This window comes from Prionailurus bengalensis, chromosome D2, assembly GCF_016509475.1.
Source record: "Prionailurus bengalensis isolate Pbe53 chromosome D2, Fcat_Pben_1.1_paternal_pri, whole genome shotgun sequence".
Classification (NCBI taxonomy): domain Eukaryota; kingdom Metazoa; phylum Chordata; class Mammalia; order Carnivora; family Felidae; genus Prionailurus; species Prionailurus bengalensis.
The window spans coordinates 15421541-15442344 of record NC_057351.1 but is presented as its reverse complement, the minus strand read 5'-3'; the positions used below and the strand labels follow the sequence as shown (position 1 = coordinate 15442344).

The 20804-nt window shown below is 54.9% G+C and overlaps 1 protein-coding gene across 4 annotated transcripts in view; it reads right to left on the bottom strand.

Annotated features, from left to right (window-relative positions):
- The window catches only part of PCNX2 (pecanex 2), a 305815-nt gene that overhangs the window by 4436 nt on the left and 280575 nt on the right, over positions 1-20804 (bottom strand). For all 4 annotated transcript variants that reach the window (XM_043596291.1, XM_043596295.1, XM_043596293.1 and 1 more), the window contains exons 29-32: positions 10191-10335; positions 9453-9683; positions 8648-8922; positions 7600-7784 (exon numbers count right to left, since the gene is read on the bottom strand). In XM_043596291.1, coding sequence (XP_043452226.1) covers positions 7600-7784; positions 8648-8922; positions 9453-9683; positions 10191-10335 — 836 coding nt within the window. The remainder of the gene's footprint in view (positions 1-7599; positions 7785-8647; positions 8923-9452; positions 9684-10190; positions 10336-20804) is intronic.

Sequence of the window (20804 nt, the reverse complement as noted above, 5' to 3'; positions counted from 1 at the left end):
CCGGAAACAAAGGGACGAAGACCCATCTGTCCGTCCAAGAGGAATGGTCTGTGTTCTGTGCAAGATAACGTGCCTCCCCGCATCTCATCGCTTCACTCTTGTTGCCTTTTGTGGTTGTTATTGCTGCTCTTAATTTTTGTTTTAATTAATTCTGCAAGTGGAACAAGTAAGCAAATCGTGCTAAATTCATCTGTGCTGCTCAGGGTAATTATTTTCCAGTTTTACTTACTTTGCCAGTTCTCCATTATCAAATGAGGAGCGTTTGTGGGGCAAACCTCCTTAGAACCCGGGTTGAAATACCATAGAAATTACCCTCCTCGGTTCATCATGTTGGCACCATTCCTCCATCCTTGATGGTTATCTGACAGGTTCTGGGACGCCTCCTATTGGAGAGCAGAGCCTTCCTGTCCAGTCTGGGATTCAGATTAGTTATGAATTCCTAACTGCCGTCCCACAAGTAGGCCGCCAGCCTCCACCACAGCGACCAGTCCCCTTCCAGCTGGGACGTCTACTTCTTGGCGTGGCAAGAAGGCTGCAGGCCGTCGGGCCGTGATCGAGACCATATAGTGAGTGCGGGGCACATGGGGGGCAGGGGGGCAGCAGACGCAGTGTGGCGGGCTGGGGACAGGGGTCCGTCCTCTGGGAGTCTGGCAAGGACCGGGATTGGGACGCTCGGCTGAGAACCGAGAGGCAGGGCCCAGGGGAAGGAGCGGCTGGGTCCCCGGTTACGGGAATCGAGCCTTGGGCACCGTAAAACAAGATCCCCGTCCTTAGAATTTGGTTCACACTCACCCTTCCGACCGTTCCATCACTGCCACTTGGCTAAGCTGCTCTGTCGTGCCCTTCCAGGGAGTCAGGCCCTCCACCTCTACCCCTGGGGCCTCCCTCCCTCACGGTGCTCAGCCCACGGGTGGTAACTGTTTGCTCTACGGTGTGCACGGCACTGGCCGCCATCCTCCCCGCCCCTCTGAAGGGACGACAGCTGCGCTGTGCCCAAAGGCTCAGCACACAGCACGCTGACTGGCAGTAAGGGACGGCAGGGACCCTCCCATAGGACTGACCTCACACCGAGACCCTAGAGCGTCATACATCCCCGATGAGGAACAGAGTTGGCCCCGGAAAGTTTTGAGTGGGGACACGGCTTCTTGACCTCGGCCATTAGAACCACTGGAGAAGCTTAGACACTACTTTGCCCTAGAGGCTGAGACCCCCGGGTGTGCCCCTGCAGGCAGGCCGGGCCCTCACCGTGCACTGGAGGGTGGCCTCTGGGGTGGGGCGCTGGGGCAGGGACTTTCCGAGCCAAGGACAGAGATCTGGGTGTGGGAATCCCCTCCCCTTGACCGGCGGACAGCCTTTAACGTCCGCTGGCTGGGCAGGCTCCCTTTCTGGGAGCCCTGGTCTCCACTCGTTTGGGCACAGGAGTTTGATTCGCCTGGGGGGAGACGGGGAGGCCAGAGAGGGCTGTGGCTGAGATGAAACCCAGGGTCTCCGCGGCAGCACAGTGGGGGCAGGGTGGGGGGCGCCGGCCTGCCGGAAGGGCGGGCAGGTGGCTTTGTCAGGGCACCACCGGCTGCAGCAGGTCTGGGCTCCCCAGGGCAGGGCCGGCCGGCCAGCTGGGGCTGCCCCTTCCCACCAGGGGCTCCTTCTCGGGGCCTTCTGTCCCTGGGACCCCAGGGGCCGGTATACACGGGGCCTCGGGAATGGAGAACGTCCCCTGACCCTGCCCGAGTCAGAAACCCTCCCCGAGTGCCCGTGCCATCCGCACCCGCCAAGGAGCGGGTGGGCGTAAGGGGTCCCGGTCTTTGGAGGGCCAGCTGGGTGTGGCTGTCCTGTCACCCCGCGGACACCTGTGGGCACTGCTGTTCATCGGGTGCCAAGGGTCCGCGGCACGGAGCCTCAGGAAGCCCTCACCTCCCTGGTCCTCTGAGGCCTGGGGCTCCGGCACGCCGCTTACGAGGTGGGGCATGTTTCTACCTGCCGAGGGACGGGGAGATCAGAGACGACGGTCCTGTCCTTGTACTTCACACAGAGGGTGAGCAGGTGCAGAGAATGTCAACACAAGATGGCAGATGTCCCTGTATGGCTTCAACCACAGTAGTAGTAAAAACAAGGTGACGTTTACCTTTTCCAGGGGCAGGAGGGAGAGGCGTCTGTGTCCCGAATGTGGGGGAGGCAACCTGTCCCTCTCGCGTACCCACTTTGGGCCTCTCTAGATTTCTCTCAGGGGACCTGCACGCCAGCCTGCCTCCAGATTATTCCCCTGCTGTGCTGAGGAGCTCCTGGGGGTCCCAGATGCTACTTTCAAGGACACCGTCTCACACGCCGCATCCCTTTGAGTGAAGTTGTGGCTTCCATCCCCACCCTGTGCCCCCCCCCCCCCCAGAATGGACACTTTGCTCACGCCACCGCCTGTGAAGCTCCCAGGTGAGCATTAGGAAGGGAGGACTCACCCCGGGAGCCCTCACACGAGGCAGAACCCTGGGCAGCTGCCAAGGGGAGGGTGGGGACGCTGGGCAGTTTCTGCATCAGCCAGAGCTTGGAGGGGGGCGAGGGCCGGAGGGGTGGCCCCTGCCATCTCCTGTCTGGGACTCACGACCCCCAGCTTCCCTCAGCTCCCGGGCCCCCTTGGGGACGCTAACCCGAATGGTTGGAGGAGGTAACCTCTCTGCAGAACTTGAGCTCTTCGGTGAACCAGGTGAGGCTCCTTCTGCCTCCCAAGAGACACCCCGGATGCTCTAGGGGTGGGCGGTAGCCCGCAGGGGACCCAGGAGGTGGTCCTCGGCTGCCCTCCAGGGTCCCCCTTCTTCCCAGGACTGTGCCAGTTTGGTGTGGGCAGGGCCCTGTCCCCAAGGCGTCACCAGGAGAGTGTCCACCAGGAGAGGTTTCCCGGAGAACTTTCTGAAGGTGCAGAGCCGGGCCCTGGTGGGATTCTGGCAGGGGGCTTGGGGCACCCGGGACAAGCCAGCAGGGTGAGCGGCTCTTGGTGCCAGTGCTCGCGGCCGTGACGGACAGACGCCGGCTACCGCTGAGGTCCCACTTGGGAATATGACCCAGCGTCTGGCCCTAAAGGGAAGCCTCGGTGCGAACGGCCGAACTCAGCTTTCAGAGCTTGGGGACAACCATCCACTCGTTCATTCAGTGACCGCTGAGCACAGGGCCACCACAGACCTGAGCACAGGGCCACCACAGACCTGAGCGGCCACCTAGCCTGGTAGTTTAGAGGGGCCTCACCCAGGCGCTCCTGCGGCCACACCTCCCCCCACAGGGCCAGGAAGCCAGGGACAGGCCGAGCTCCCACACGCTCCTGCGGGGCCCTGTGCTGGGCGCCTGGCACTCGGGAGTCTCCGCCCAGACCCAGAGCTCAGACCACAGCCCCAGGCGCCCCCGCCTCCCGGGGTGGACGGCGGGCCTTCCTGCCGCTGTCGGCAGGGTACAGATGGGGTACAGACGCGCATGGGGTACAGGAGGCCTACACACATGCACGAGGGCCCCTCGCTGGGGGAGATGGGGCGGGGGCCATCTGTCCGTCCCCTGCGGAAGTTAGGGCCGGCCACACCCAGCACCCACTGCACTGTGCTGTCGCAGGCCGGGGACAGTGGACAGCTCCCGGTCCCTGACGCGGTGGTGGCAGGGCAGAGTGGGGGCGGTGCTGTGTGACCGGCCTGCTGGGGCCTCTCTGGCAGGCGGCATTCGATGAGAGGCTGGGCGAGTGAGCGGGGGACCCGCGACGTGGGAAGAAGCATGTTGGAGCCGGAGGAAGCAGGAGCGCAGAGGCCCTGAGGGGGAGCCTGCATGACGAGGGTCAGCGAGGAGGCCCGGGGACCAGGGCAACGTGAGCCGGCCAGAGGGCGGAAAGTAGGTATCGGGGAGATGGTCCGTCACGGGGAGCCATGCAGGCCAGGCGAGGGCAGAAGCATGCCCCCCAGATCCACACACTCAAGTCCTAACGCCTAGCACCTCAGAATGTGACCTTACTTGGGAATAGGGCGGTTACAGGTGTAATTTGTCCCATGAGGTCATACCGGGGGGCCTTCCTCCCGCGGGACTGGCGTCCTCAAAGAGGGGGGATTCGGACGCAGACCCGGGAGGTGTCCCAGGGAGAGCACCACGTGCAGAGGCAGAGAGAGGGGGTGATGTGTCTACAAGGTAAGGAATGCCAAAGCCGGCCAGCAGACCCCAGAAGCTGGGAGAGGCCTGGCGTACATCCTCCCACAGCCCTAGGGAGGAAGCAGACCTCCTGGCACCTTGATCGCCGGCTTCCAGCATCCCGAACTGGGACACAACCATTTCTGTGGGGCAAGCCATTTCGTGCATGGTACTTTGTGATAGCTGCCCTGGCAAAGGGCTCCAGCTTTGCCGCTGGTGGGAAGGGAGGCCGTGACACCGAGATTCAGCTGAAGAATGCCTTGACCTGCCTTAAGTTCAGAGGACACCGCTCTGGCTGCCAGGAGTCATCAGGGCTGCGGGAAGGGCCAAAGAGAGCAAGAGAGAAGTGCCTCCTGTGTGTGAGGTGGGGAGGGGAGGGGAGGGGCGGGCTGGCCCATCCTACCTGCTCTGGGTCCTCTGACCCCCTGCAGCGGGGCAGTGACTCCTCTTCTGCAGGCATGTCAGCACGGGTTCCCCCCTGTGCCCCCACCCCCAAGTGGGGACATAAAGGAAGCCCGGCTGGCTGCTTGGGGAGGAACGGAGTGTCAGCTTTGCCTGTTTGTGGGTCACAAGGGAGACCAGGTGTGAGAGGAGACTCGCCAGCCAGGGGACAGGACAAACTCAGGGCAGGGACGTGGCCAGCAGCACAGATGGAGGGCTGGGGCAGGTGCAGGCCGGCGGCCCCATCGGCTCGTGCCCGGGCTTGGGGACGAGGGTGGCACTTGATGAGGTGACACAGCACCCCAGGGCCAGAGTGCAGGGACCGTGCCCGGTGGTTAGGATGGCAGCTTCTGGGTCTGAGTCCCAGCTGCGTGACTCTGGGCAGTGATGTGACTTCATGCCCGTCCCCTCAGCTGCAAGGTGAGTATGGGGAGGGGCTCTCTCTTTGGGTCATGGTGACACTAGTGAATTTGCACTTGGAAAGCACACAGGTGAGGGTCGGGCACAACAATTGTTACTTATTAAGATCTGTCACCGCAGCAGGGATGTCCTGATACACCCGGGGCGGGTGGCTTCAAAGCCGCTGGGGCCTGGCGATGGGCCCCCTCAGGCCCCTGAACAGGACGACCGCTGGTCTGGGAGCCTGAGGCAGCCTCAGGGGGCGGGGGGCGGGGTGGGGGCTGACAGTCATGAGGGCTGGGAGCCCAGGCACCTTGGAGAGCATGGAAAGCCAGGAGTGACCTTGGCAGGAGCAGTTTTGAGAAGCAATAAGGAAAACTTAACAGCTGGTTTGCCCTCTGGAAGATCCTGCTGTAATATCTGCCCCCAAAGTCTGTATTTGCTCCCAGGTGCTGGCCTCTGGCTGTAAATGGGAAGAACATTCACGACCCACGGCATCTGGGCTGTGAGGAGAGGGAGGAACTCTAGACTCTGCCGGGCCCAGCACAGCAGGCACCCTTTTACTCCTTACGAAGAGGAGGAATCTCACTGGGTCCGAGGCTCGTCCAGCACACCCGGCCTTCCTCCCGCCAGATCCCCCGGCCCCAGACTTTCCCCGCTGCAGACGAGCCACCTGGACAAACACGCAGCCTCTTCTCCATGTGGAAGCCACCTTGCACGTTCCCATCTGGAAAATCACTTCGGTGATCTTGAACCTTAACATTCCTCATTCAGTAACAACAAGGGTCAGCCAAGCAGTAAGAAAGTCCCAGCCTGAGAGCGAGCCACACACTGAGGCCTCGGGCCAGGCAGGGGCACCGCTCACTCAGCGTTCAGGGAGGATGGCTTCAGTCAAGGGGCAGGGGGTTCTGTCCCCTCTGAGCAGCTAATGCCAGCCACTCTGCCTATCCACCCATCTCCCTCTCTCTCCCCATCTTCTTCCTTCCATCTTCTACCTTTCCGTCCCTCGGGCTTATCCATCTGTCATCTCTCCCCCCGCCCCTCCCTATGTATGTGTATTTTTTTTTTAAGTTTATTTATTTTGAGAAAGAGAGCGCACAAGCAGGGGAGGGGCAGAGAGAGAGAGGGTGAGAGAGAATCCCAAGCAGGTGCCTAACCATCAGTGCAGAGCCCAAAGCGGGGCTTGAACTCATGAACCCTGAGATCATGATCTGAGCTGAAATCAAGAGCTGGACGCTTAACTAAGACACTCAGGTGTCCCTCCCTATATGTATTATACTATTTTCTTTCTTTCTTTCTTTCTTTCTTTCTTTCTTCTTTCTTTCTTTCCTTCCTTCTTTTTCTTTCTTTGTTTCTTTCTTTCTTTCTTTTTTCTTTTTCTTTCTTTCTTCTTCCTCCTTCATTCCTTCCTATCATCTGTCTATCTACCTACCACCTTGCCTGTGTTTATGTAAACCCTCACTGTTTCAGTCAAATCCTCAGCCTTGCTTGGGGCACTTCCAGGAGGCAGGGACCGTCCCTTGCTAACTCCCTCCGTACAGAGCTGGCCTGTGGGACATGCACAGAGAGGTGTTTAGCGAAGGCTTCTGGATGGTAAGGAAGCGCCAAGGCCAAAAGGTGTAACAGCTTAACAAGTTGTGAAGGGCAAAGCCGAGCACCGATGTGTGGGCAGGAGCTAGGACACAGCAGCTGCCCATCCTGAAGCCACCTGGCGTGTCCTCTCGAGCCCTCGGTGCCGCCTCTCCTACCCTCTCCCCAGGGGAGCGGGCTTCAGGACCTCATCCACCTGGGTGAGCCTCACTAGGTGGGCATCAGTTGCAAAGCGATTCTAAACTTTAAACTCTCCCCAGGCATGGACCAGTGCACCTCGTCCATCAGGTCTGCCGGCACCCTTTTCCGCCTCGTTTCTTGTCCTCTGAAATGGCAGGTGTATGTGGCGGGGGGGGGGGGGGGGGGCGGTGGAGGCAGGAACCAGAGAGAAGCAGGAAAGGGGGGGCAGGAGGCCTGTCTGTGCACCCCACAGATGCAGAGAGGAATGAGGGTCCACTCCTGGAAGGAGGCACATGCCAGCCTGGATCGGTAGCTACAGCACAGCCACACACAGTAGGCACACGATCCGATGGCCACCAAGTGAGTAAGGGGGGGGACAGATGGACAGACAGATGGCTGGCTAAGGTGACAGGATATGGATAAAGGATAAAAGTTGAGTTCTAATAGGGGCGTCTGGGTGGCTCTGTCGGTTAAGCATCCAACTCTTGATTTCGGCTCAGGTCATGATCTCACGGTTTGTGAGTTCGAGCCCCTTGGGCTCTTGCTGACAGTGTGAAACCTGTTTGGGATTCCCTCCCTCCCTCTCTCTCCGCCCCTCCCCAACTTGTGTGCTCTCTCAAAATAAATAAATGAACTTAAAAAAAAAAAAGCTGAGTCTACCAGAGGTTTTCCTGGGTAGAACCTTCAAGAGTCAGTAAATTTAGGGCATCCTGTGGCCCAATCCTGATTTTTTCTTCTTGTAAGAAGGAGTTCTCCGAGGCTAGAATGACAGCATAACCCGTGGTGTCGGTCACGGGGACCAGAGGAGCCTTGATCAGTAACCGTGAGGCCCGCTGCACCCACCTGTCCTCTGTGTCCCTTCGTGCGGTGACCAGTGGTGGGTCCCATCTTTTCTGGGCTGCTCCGTGCTGCTCTCCTGGCTCTCGCCGCCCGGAGCGTGGCCGCCTCCCGCGGACGGGGCAGCCCTCCCATCCACGTCTTCGATGTTGCCTGTACCATGCTGGCCGGTGTTACAGCCCTTCCGCATCCTGTCGGGGGAGAGGGACTTCCAGGGCCCTCACCAGACATTTCTACCCGCCCCCCCCCTCCAGTGCCCCACCACACCCCTGTGGAAATCAGGATTAAAAAAGACCACACTCTACAGGTGAGCACCACACTTGGGATGCAGGGGAGCGGGGGAGGGGTCTGCTCCCCAAAAGCCAGTGCCTGAGAAATGAATGACACATCGGGATCCACATGCTGCAGCCTTGACCTTCTGAAAGAACCCTGGGCTTCGAGGCCTGAGATCTGGAGCTCTGCCATACTTGGGCCAAACCGCCTAGAATTCATCCCAGCTAACCAGAGACATTATCCCAAGCAGAAAGGTTTATTGGTTGGAAGCCGTGTGCTGGGGAGTTCAGGCCCTGGCCCCGTAACAGATGTACAACAGCTACTCCTGCAGACCCATAACCCGTGCCACTCTGCGCGGGCACTGTGCACGAACTCTGTGCATGAGTGCTGTGCCCGAACGTTGTTTACGAACACTGCGTAAAAATGCTCTGCGTGATCGCCGTGCACGAACGCTGCGCGCGAACGCCGTGCGCGAACCCTGTGCACGAACGCAGTTTATGAACGCTGTGACGAATGCCCTGCACAAACGCTGTGCGTGAACGCCGTGCACGAACGCCAGCCAGACCTCAGCCTCAGCAAGTGCGAGGGACACAGATTCTCATCTGCGTGAGGTTTCCCTGATTCGTCATCCAAGACTGCTCAGGGAAACAAATGATCTGTTAGGCCACACGGGAATAGCGGTTTTAATCACACAACAGTGAAACTCTAACCAGAAGTGGGGGAGCTCCCCCCCCACCCCCCCGCCAACGTCTGGATGAAGGCCTTGGTGGTAAAGACCTACCTTAACCACTTGGTTCGGAACCACGTCCTGATGCCGTCCAAAGTGACGGGGCCGCTCCAGACGCTCTGCAGCTGCCTGTGGGTCCCTAGATAGGACGTGGTTAGTGGGGAGACGTACATGGGGTACCCCAGGGGCTGGTCACAGGAGGAGTTAATCAAGTTTCGGAGGACCTGCTTGTTGTTCTGGATGCTTCCACGCTCCGGGTTGCGGTTGCGAAGGAATATGAGCTCTTGCTGCTGCCCGGCCCAGAGGCCGCGGACACATTCTTTGTTAACCTGCAGGTGGGGGAAGGAACGGAGAGAAAAGCAGATGGTGGCATGTGTTTTCAGTCTGTTGATTTTAACCTACGGAGAGCGACCGGGGCTATGGGTCTGAGTATCTGTGACCACAGGACTTTGGCCTAAAGCTGTTTTCGCAGTCAAGCCGGAGCCGCGGGCAGTCCTGTAAGATGGGTATGATGCCACTTTCATGGGGAAACAGGGCGAATAAGAAAGCTGTTGCTTTGGTCCAGTGGTTCGAGGCTATACGAAGAAAAGAAACACTGGTAAGAAAGCCCCCAGGTCCAGGGATAGGTTATTACAGAAAGTTCTGGAACTTTGGCGAACTAGAAAAGTGTTTAAAAACAAGGCAGATCCTGACCCTCATCTACACGCGTGTCTACCAGGACTCCTTGCCAAAGCCCTTGTGGACACACTGGTTCTCACAGGCTCGAGGGACCCTGGCCCCTTTGCCCACCTCCGCTCCTCCGAGACTGTGTCCCTGAAACGTGACCGCTGGTGCCAGCCGGGAGGTAGGAACACTGTACCTTGATCACCTTGAAGCTCAGAAAGGTCCTGTGGAGCATGATGACCTTGTACTCGTCAGTGCCCTCGTCCACCACGTGACGCAGGGTGAGCAGCTCCTCCTTGTTGGACAGCACGGCGCCTCTCCAGGCCGGGTCGCCCTCGTGGCAGATCACGACTTTCTTCTCAAAGGACTGGATGGCCTCATAGAGGACCCCTGGGTCTTCATATTCATCGGGGCAAGTGAACTGGTCCTGGGGGGGAAAGAGGTCCATGTGCGGGCTCGGGGAAGACCAGCGAGCTGATCCGTGGGTGAGTGACCACATGGCGACTCGGCCAGTGACCCGAAGGGCCAAGTCCACTCCACGTGGACTCTCTTCCCACACTCCTTCCGAATCCCGACGGGGTAGAGGACACGTCCTCGTCCCATTGTCCTAACCGTTGGAACGTGCCTAGGGAAACGGCTTTCAGCCTTAGGTTTCTCTGCCTTTGCAATACAGTTTGGGTACTTCTGAGATGTCATTTTCGGTGGCCAGCTCCCCTTCTCTGTCCTAGCGGGGCATCACCACCCCCCAGCAGCTCTTGCAGACCAATCACCACCGCTGAGGTCAAGAATATCTGGACGGCCTCGATGCTTAGTTACACGCCCGCTCACAAACGTCATGCCAAGAAAAGGACTATGTTTTTGAAAAAGGCTTTGTCCCCCATCATGTTTCAGGCTTATCCTTTTATAAAAAATGGATTGTTGTTTTGGTTTTTACCTGGTGAAGCTTCAGGGACATCCTGATGGCCGGGGCGACAACTTTATGCAGAAGGTCCATGTCGGCAAATACCCACTCGTCTCGTGCTGTTATTCTAAAGTCACCTTTGAAGAGGGTGTGAAGGCCATACAGGAAAGAGTCCAGGCTGAAAAGCAAAGTCCAAATTACTGTTTGTTCCCACTGAACAGTGTTCAGAAACCTGTCGCTTTGAGCAAGGTCCAAGCCCCCCATCTGTCACGCCAAGAAGGACCTTCCAGCCTTTAAAAGCCTGAGCAGCCCAGAGTGTACCACTGCCCGCCCAGAGCCTGCGCCCAGACCCGCACCCCCACCCCGACAGCCGGGGTCGTGGTCAGCCTCAGTAGCTGTGGGAGCCACCCCAAGCCACTCGTGCTTGATGTCTGAGTGTGACGGTGCAGGCCGTGGTCACCGCGAGCCCCCACACGCAGGTGCTCTATTCCAGGAGGCCCAGCGGTGACCTTCTCGGGGTTGACTGACAGGGCCACCTGGGGACCATTCTCCTTTGCGTTTCTCAAGGTCTCCTCCAGGTTAGGTCACTCATAATAAAAACTGGATTCTACCACAGGATGCAGAGAAAGCAACAACACCCGTCGGAATCCCGAATCGGTCATTTGGATTGTCTGAGCACTTCCGTTCCCCAGGCACGCCCTTTTGTGAATGGCTGCTGGAAATGGAATACGGGGGAGGGTTAGAATGAACGGCCAAAGGGTTTTTCAGGATTATCCAGGTTTTCACGTTTCTGAGCTTTTCCTGCTCTGCTTCCATTTCCTGCACATAATTGAGCATTGCCTGGACCCAGAACACATGGCTTGCCCAAGGGAAATCTTTCATGGTCTGGGTCCTTTACGTCTTGGATGAACGTCAGGAACCCGGGTTTGGGAAAGGCGATGGATCCCACATAATGGGGACAGGAAGAGGTGTTCTTCCTCTCTCCTTTATTTCCACTCACATCCTCCATCACAGCCACCACGAAAGACCCTGGCCTCTCACATCCCTGAGAGGTAGTTACGAGGCAAGTACAAGAAACAGCAGTCCTGATAGGGCTGAACTGGGACAGAATGAGCAGGAGAATGTGTGAGAAGGAAAATCTCTGAGGATGGCCGCTCATAAGGATTTAATGAGTTGGCTCACTGAGCAAGACTTTTGATTCAACGCAGCACATTAGACCTGCACATCAGGGAAATAGTTGCACTGATTGCTATTTTAGCATTTCGTTGCAAAATGTACCGCTCGCATTAATTTCCTTCTGGAACCCTCTTGAGAGGGACGCCGTGGCTTCGAGTCAGAGCAGACTGTGGGAAACGGAAGCAGCCAGGGTCTAGGCAGGTGGGGGCTTGGGGTGCTGTGGCTTGGAGGAGCCCAGAACCTTCCAGAAAGAGTTCCAGGAGGCAAGCCTTCCCGAAAGGCTCTCCCTTCACAGAACAAAGCCTTCCCCGGGGCTGTGGGCTCAGTGGCCACCTGGGAGGCACCGACGGGGGAGGCACAGGAAGGCAGGGCCGAGCACAAGTTTTACAGCGACGAGTACTATCTGCTCTCAGCTGAAAACCGCCGAAAATGCCCCCGTCACCAGATGAGAGCTAAGCCCTGCAAAGGAACAGCTAGATGCCAGAACACGGGTGGGTTTTATCCCGGAGAGGCTGCCTACACACCCGGGAAGAGAAAACACTCCTCCAGACGCAGGGATGGGGGTGGCGGCAAAGGAAGATTACGGGGCTCGCCCAGACACCCAGAGCAGCGTCTGCAGAGAAAAGAGCAGAGCAGGGAGTTCAAGGCGCCAGCGTCTTGTTTCCCGGAGCATGTACATGGCAGCCACAGGCTGCTTACTTATCAGGACGGAAAGCGGGAAGGCCCCCAACAACAGATGCTTTACTCGTCATTTCTCTTTTTGGAGAAAAATGACACTGTGGCACGTAAGGCTGTTCTTTTCCAGTGATTCTCAATGCAGAAGGCAAAGCCTGAACCGGCATTTCTCTGGACTGGGGGGTCTTATCCCTCGCACCTTAAAGGTAAAGGCATCCTAAAAGAAAGGTGTTTCATTACCTGCCTTTTATCCTCCAGGGAATGAAGGGGAGGGAGGCAGAGGGATGTATCGAGCGGGGGGAGGGCTTTCGGGGGAGGGGGCAGAGAGCGCGAGGTCTCCAGGAGGCCTGCAGCATGTTTCTGATTTGGACCGTCATAGGGCTTTGTCTTTTTCAGATTCCGCTGAGAGATGACGAGCCCCCGCCCCGCCGCCAGGCCAACAGCTGGAGTAGACAGTCAGTCAAGGTTGACCTTCATGGGGATAAACAGCCACCCCCACCCCCATCCCCCTGTGGTCCTCCCCCCCCCCCCCCACCTGGGATCATCCTGTCCTGTCACAGAATCTGTTGGCCGGGCAATCGCCAGCGCGGGGGTTGCTGTGTCCAGCTGTGTGGGGTGAGGCCGGGGACAGGTCAGAACAGGTTCCAGAAGAAACCTGACACGTGTATGGCCGTGTGTTAAAGAAGCGCACCCACACGCACACAACCAAGGCCGTGGTGCCAACATAAAGCACCAGCTTCCGTGGCCCTAAAGACATGCCAAAATCTCAATAGAAACCCCACTAGAAAAATATTATTCCTTCTCACGACGGTGAGTAGCTGGTACCTGAGCACATCTTCTTTTTAATGGAAAAGACCTGTATATGTGGCTGAGGTTGTAACACCATACCTCTCGACCCGAGAGCAAATGTCTGGTCCTGCCCCTGCATCTGACTCCATCAGAGGGGCCGGGTCTGCACCGCTTCCCGCTTGGCCCTGAGCCACTCTCCGGCAGGGCTTGATCCCCGCTCCGCAGGGTGGGGACTAGAGTAACGAGCTTGCTGTCTTCACTACGTGTGCATTCATGCACGTGTGTGTGCCAACGTGCGCAGATGTCCCAGCCTCTGCCTCACAGGGACTCGGCCATCCCAGCAGACGCCAGCGACCGCAAGGCTGGGTCTCAGTGATCTTCCGCTCGTCCAAACTCCTGTTATCCTCACTGCTGATACTCTACCTCACGCAGGGCCCAAGGCTTACGCTTTAAGTGGTCCAGCCCATTTCAGCATCCTCCGCCATCACCTTACAAGGACAATTTGAGGATGGCCAGTTGAAGCAAAGGCTGTTTGCACCGTCTTGGAACTCGGCTTTCTTTATTCACAGAGGCATCCTCTTGGCTCTGCTCTAGCCCGAAGTTCCTTTATCCTCCCCTCTAAGCCCCACTTTTGCTCACACTGACTGGACCAGCCCAGCTCTCACCTGCACCCTCACTCACTGGTTCTCAACTGCAGGCAATCTGGGCCCCTGGGGGACATCTGGAGACGTCCTCGTGTGTTACAGCCGGGTCGGGGGTGCTGGCGTGCTGTGGTGTCTCGTGGGAAGAAGTCAGGCAGGTTCACGGCCACGAGGCACGGGCTGGTCCCCACAAGAAGGAACCACGCGGCCCAGACGCTCACAGTACCTTTGCTGAGCCGAGAAGGCTGCTCTCTCGGGGAAACAGAGGACCACTGGAGTTTGTGGATTTTCAGTTTTGGACAATGGGGTCATTATCTGGGATCCAGCCTTGATGCACTTTAGCACTCAGAGGGAGACGGCTTTAAGGCTGGGGTCGTTTCTGCAGGACTCACAGTGGGCTCCCCAGAACAACGACTGATTTGTTCACTTGAGCCCATTTCCAAACAGGCCCCTGCACTATGTGTTTACAGATCAGCACGGCGAAGAGCCTTCTGGTACCTTCGCCATAAACGGAGAGCTTGGAGAACATATGCGAACAATTAAGTGTGATTTGCAGGCTGGGCTTCCGATGCTTGCTGATTAGTCACGGGGCTGCGGAAGGAGCCCCGCCTGTTTGCCTCGGTCGGTATTCCAGACCCAGAGAGCATGTCCACACGGAGAGCAAAGCACACCTTACGGGCGCTTTCTTCCCTCCGTGCTACTCGGCCACACGCACTGGCATCACGGCTGATTCCATCACCCCTGGCCACATTCTCCTGCTAAAGATTCCGCCCCCCCCCCCCCCCCCCCCGACAAGAACAAACAAACATGGTCCAGTTGCCCAGTGAGACAGAAAGATGGGGACGATTTCCATTTTTCTGCCGGTTTGTGGATTACTAAGCGCTTTTCATCCCATCATCTCGTCTCATTTTCGTGGATGCCTGCACAATTTCGATTAGTATAACCCTCTTCTGTAAGAGGAAACAGGCCAGCAAGGATGAGAAAGAGGCAGGCGGGAACAAATGTTCAACATCTCATCGCGCTGAGGACGCGTGGGAGCAAAGCCACGGCTCCCCTCCAGCTACCCACCTGGCCAGAAACCCAGACTCGCTTTGAGAGTGTGTAACTGGAAGATGTGTGTTCGAATGAACTAACCTCTGTACTCCCCCACACCTCACCATCCTGAGGTAGTCACCAGCCATTTTCAAAAGTTTAAATTAGTGTATACATTCAGCACACGCCCCGCATAATGGCGTATTTATAATTCCTTCATGGATTCTTTACCCAGGAAGCTAGTCTACCGGCTCTGGAATCAAACCAACCCGTGGTTTGGATCCCAGCTACCTCCCACCTGGTAAAGGGCACTCCGAAAGAAAGCAGTGGTGTCCCTCAGGTAGGGCCAATGTGCCTTACTTGGTTTTAGAGTTCAGGTACCGCACAGGGGCGCCTGGGTGGCTCAGTCGGTTTGGTGTCAGACTTCGACCCAGGTCATTGATCTCCTGGTTGAGAGTTCGAGCCCCGCGTCAGGCTCTGTGCTGACGGCTCAGAGCCTGGAGCCTGCTTCAGATTCTGTGTCTCCCTCTCTCTCTCTTCCCTTCGTCTCTCTGTCTCCCAAGAAATAAATAAATATTTAATAAAAAAAAAAAGTTAGAGTTCAGGTACTGCACAGAGGGGCAGCATATGGCCCAGAAGGGCTGGAGGGATGCCTAAGCTTCAATTTTGGCTCTGATACTTGTTGTTATTGGCAAGTCCCTTGTCCTCATTATCGTCTCTTTCGTTCTGTGTTTATCCTTAGGATCAAGCTTGTCCAGGTATATGTGGGGGCCGGGTGGGGGCTTGCTAGGATCTCTTCACATGGGGGACTGGGTGCACAAGTATGGTTTGAGGACAGTGGACATGTGTCAGTGGGGGGAGGGGACAAATACACCCCAGTGCCCCGCATTCATCTGTCCTCTGGGACCCATGCCTGAGTCCTGAACGAAACAGAGGACATGTCCAAGAGCGCGGGATGGGGGTGGGGGTGGGGGTGCACTGAGCACAAGGTGGCGGCAAATCCCACAGGAAAGGGCCCTGGGCCAGCAGGACGGGGCAGGGGGTGGCGCGGAGGGAGGCACAACCCTGAGCACCGACCACAGTGAGCTTCGGGGGCCGTGAGTCCCATCGGCAGCTCTCCACAACACAGGCCTGCGGAGGAAAAGCCGTCAACGAAGGGAGCTCAGGGGTGTGAGGAGGGAAAGGTGGGTGCCATGGGGTAGCCCAGCTGCCCCAGGGAAACATCCACACGGATGGGGGCGACCTGAGGGATTCCTGCGGAGGGGACAGAATTAGCGGTGGCAGAGAGCAGTGTCTGCAGCAGCAGTCTGGAGACTGGGCAAGACTCCGCCGTGGTGAATCACCACGCTGGTCACTTCTCCGTGGGTTGGTTTTTCCAGCTGTAAAATGGGGCCAATGACCGTACTGCCTCATCCTCCGTCAAGCCTTTTTACTTGACGTAAACTCGCGTCAAGGGCTGAGCACCGCCCCCAGTACACACAGAGCAAGCACACTGTAAATGTTCACTGCTGCCATTATCCTCATTTCAGCAGAAGCTTCAGATCTAAACAGAAGGATGTTCACACCGCAGAATCCCGCCTAATAACTGGAGAGCAAGTGTGCGGCCTCCAGTGTTGCTGCTTCAAATAAATTCCAAACAAATTGTGGAATAGTAATTCCCAAGTGAGAAATAAGTCAAAGGCAAGCTTTGACGAGAAGCTTTTCAAAAACACATTTGACTTCATGACGTTTGAACACCCAATAGTTCTGTGCTCCCTCCAGCCTCCCTATCGATGGGGTCAACTGTCATTGTCCCGTACCAGTGTTTCCCAAGCCTGGCCCCGAGGACCCGAGGAGTCAGCCACAGGGCAGCTGTTCAAAATCAACCAGAGATGTCCTGGCCCAGTTCCTGGAGATCCTCAGTGGGTGGTTTGTGATGGGACCTGGGGTCTATGTTCTATGTTCTGATCGATCTGCCCAAGTAATCTTGAGATTTGGGGCTCAGGGGACCAGAGAACCTGGGTGTCTCCTAAAGAAGTCCAGCCATCAGAGAAGCTACGAAGCTGACCACAGAGTGGAACCCATACACCAGGCCAGGGCAGAAGACCTCCCCAAGCAGTATTACAGTTTAAGGTCCCAGGAATGCTTGCTTCTTTTTCTGGGCTATAAATTCTTTCCTCTGCTTCAAACTTACATGTTTTCTACAGGCTCCAAGATTCTGATTTCAGCTGGATGACCCGATTTTAATGGCCTCCCGCACAGGGCTTGACATAGCGCACCTACGGCTGGCTTATTTGCCTACTGTTTTTCATGACTACGCTGATCTTGGGGTTCTCTATCCTCTTGGAACCCTAGTCTGCTCCCAAGAGCCAGTACAATTTCTTCCTCAGGCAGACATGGTGCTGCTATAAAATGCCACCATCTTTTCGCCTTTATCTCTATTAACAGAGCACCTGCCAGGCCCCACTTGCCGCCTTCCATGTACTTGAAGACCATCGTCAAGCTATCTCTTAGCTTGGGGCCAGGGAAACTATTTTGACTTCCTGAGAAGGCATCCTTTGATGTATGTGTGCCTTTCTGCAGTGGGAGACCCAGTTCTTCAAAGAAGATAGGTCTCAAACACCAAATCTCAAAAAATTACCAGGGTTTACTTGGAACCTCCACACTAACCCATTCTATCTCCAAAACACATCAACATTTTAAGACATTGTATTTTTTGTGGTCTTTGCTCGCTTGTATTCAGCTTCTCATTTAAGGTTTCGCCAGTCCCCAGCCCCCACCCCAATGTGCAAAGGCTTGCTGCTGGCCTCTTTCTCCTCCCCCAACCCCTCCCATTCCACAGCCTCCTCAAAGAAGCCCTCCAGTCTTCCCTTCCAGGCTCTGGAAGAGCAGGGGCAAGCCTACCCCACTAAGGTCCAGCAATAAAGTGCCTGATGTAGAGTGAGGGGACAGAACCCAGGCAACACAGCTCCTGGCCCCCTAGAGCCCTCCCAGACCCAGCTGAGGGGAGGCCCTTGGACGACTCCAACAGCTGCAAAGGGGCTACATGAAACCCCAGTTTGGCTGGGATTGCCCCTTCTCAGCCCCAAAGTCTCCTCCAATAGGTAGAAAGCCTCACTGCTGGATGCCAGTGAGAAAAGGGGGGGGGCCTCGCTCTTTAAGAGCCAAACTAATGGCAGCTGAGTGGAGGGACTAAGAAAACAGCTGAAGGTTTATCCCTTTCCTGTTAGATTTCCCCCAAACTCTGTGGGAGTTTGCGCAAAAATACCCTTAAGTTTCCAGAAGGAGGTGAGGAAGGGAACTCCAGTCCCCCAGGGATCTGAGCCCCCCAGTAAAGGGTGGTGATTGGAGGGGTCCAGTCTCAGGGAGGACAGATCCAAGAAGGTCAATGGGGAAAGGGGGAGGGGGTCTCAGACTCCACGTTAAACCTGACACAGGCAGAAGGGCGACCAGAGAGGGGGCAAGGGTTTTGTCCAAAGTCACTCAGGGCACAGCCAAGACCCGGATGCTGGTTCCCACTTCTAGGATCCTCACACCCACCCCAGATGGCTGGGCCTGGCCTCCAGACAGCCCCGCTCCATGGAGCTTCTCTTCTCCCAGGCATCATTCTCAATTTAGTCATTCTCCCTAACTTTGCATGTATATATTTTTATTTCTCGAGGACTGTCCATCAGAGCTGTGTCACTGTTGTAAAGTGACAAAAATATGTCCCCACTAAATCTATCAAATAAAGTAGAGCTTGTGACTTATGCTAGGCTGCTGTATAAGACCCATCTGGGGCGTCAGGGTTCAAAAATCATCTGTTAGCTCTTTAACATTAAATATGTGAGAACGACCTGTGCATAAAGTACACCTAAGGGAATATTCCTGATTTTAAAATTATGCAAGAGGGGCCCCTGGATGGCTCAGTGGGTTAAGGGTCCGACTTCAGCTCAGGTCATGATCTTGCGGCTTGTGGGTTCGAGCCCCACGTCAGGCTCTGTGCTGACAGCTTGGGGCCTGGAGCCTGCTTCGGATTCTGCGTCTCCCTCTCTCTCTGTCCCTCCTCCACTCATGCTCTCTGTCTCTCTCAAAACAAAGACATTTTAAAAATATTTTTTAAAAATTATGCAAGAGTATATTGTGTGCATGCTCAGACGCACACATGAAGGTCATGGGCCACTCACACTTTGAACGTACATGTAACTATATAGTAAATAAAATATTAGCAAGTTGAACCCATAATTGTATAAAAAGAATAATATATCAGGACCAAATAGAGGTTATCCTAGAATTTGCAGGCTATTTCAGCATGAAGACCTCTATGAATGTAAGTCATTACGTTAATAGTTTCAAGGAGAAGATCATCTGATGCCTGACCCCACATTTTAAAACAATTCAGCATCCTTTCCCGATAAAAGCTTTATCTAGCAATCTAGGAAGAGGAGGAAACTCCCTGGCTTGCTAAAATGGTCAGTTGGAAGCCTGCAACAAACCTTACTTTTTACTGCTAAAATATTACTCTCGTTCCCTGAAACATCTGGATTAAGGCAAGGATGCTGTTGTGGGCAGAATAACGGGCCCCCAAAGATGTCCATATCCTACCACCTGCAGCACGTGAATATGTTACCTTAAACACTGGAAGGAAATTTTGCAGATGTGATTAAATTAAGAATTTTGAGAAGGGGAGATTATCCTGGACTATCTGGGTGAGCCCAATGTACTCAGAGGGATCCTTGTAAGTGAAAGGAGGAAGCAGGTGAAGTAGAGTTGGAGTCAGAGAGGGATTGAAAGATGCTGCACTCCCAGCTGGAAAGATGGAGGAAGGGCAGCCTCTAGAATAGGCCACGGATTCTCCCCTCAGAGCCTCCGGAAGGAACACAGCCCTGCAGACATCCTGACTGTAGCCGAGCGAACGCCATTTTGGACTTTTGATCTCCAAAACCGTAGGGTAATTATTAACTTCTGTTGCTTTAACCCACCAAGTTGGTGGTAATTCGTTATAGCAGTAATAGGAAACTAACACAGATGCCCACTTGAACACTGCACTGGGGGGTCACAGCCAATGTAATAAGAAAAAGGATTGAGGATAAATATTGGGGGGTGGGGGAATGCCAGAATTGTCATTATTTGCAGATATGTCTTTCCACCAGAAAATCAAAGAGAATTAATTGGAATATTATGTTTATAATAGAGTTCAGTAAAGGCACCCAAAATAAGATCAAATTTAAAAAAATCACTGGGGCGCCTGGATGGCTCAATCGGTTAAGCACCCGACTTCAGCTCAGGTCATGATCTCACGGTTCGTGAGTTCGAGCCCTGCATCAGGCTCTGTGCTGTCAGCTCAGAACCTGGAGCCTGCTTCAGATTCTGTGTCTCCCTCTCTCTCTGGCCCTCCCTCGCTCACACTGTCTTTCTTAAAAAATAAACATTAAAAAATGTTTTTAAATAAAAAAGATAAATCACTTTCCTGTATATCAGCAGTGACCAATTAAAAATGTGACAGGAAAGATTCTATTCCTAATCACAATAAACCTATAAAATATCCAGAAATAATCCATCCAGAGATTACAAATCTCAAAGAAAAAGAAAATTTTACCAAAAGACATTTAAAAAACTGAATCATCACAAAGATACACCATGTTACTGACTGCTGTTTATTTTCTTTCTCAATCTGTAAATTCCAGACAATATCCATCAAAATTCCAGCAGAGGTTATTATAGAATGTAATTCTGAATTTCACCTGAGGAGAACTTGAGCGAGAATAGCATCCACCACAAAACAGCAAGAAAAAAGTAAAAACAGGAGGACTAGGCTTATCAGATAACAAAACTTCGTATCACTCTAGTAAACCAAACGGTTTTGTTATTAGAGAGATTGATCACTTTAAACAGAAGTGTAAATCCAGAAGCATACCACCTATGACTGGGACTGTAGAACGTAGCATACGGCAAAAGTGGTATTTTAAGTTAGTGCTGTTTTTAACTAAGTGACCAAATCACTAATGAGAAACTACTTAGCAAATGGCATTGGACTATCAGCTCTCCATTTGGGGGAAGAAAATGGATCCCTATCTCTCATCATGTATGAAAATATATGTGAATTTGTTGTGAGCCAGTAGTCGAGGGGGCTCATTCTCCAACACATACTACTACTTGTTGGCCCAGGCCATTCCCCAGGGCTGTGTTTTCAGCGAGCATCCTTGAGGGATGAAATGACAACTTTTTCTGCTAAGAAAAGGCTGGTTCCCTAAGCTCAATGAACATCTCTGGTCAGGGAAAACAGGATCTGCATCACCCCTGTGGGCCTTGGGGGCAAGGGGAACTGAAAGTAACACACTAATGCTCATGCTGCCGCTGCGCTATGAGAAGCAAA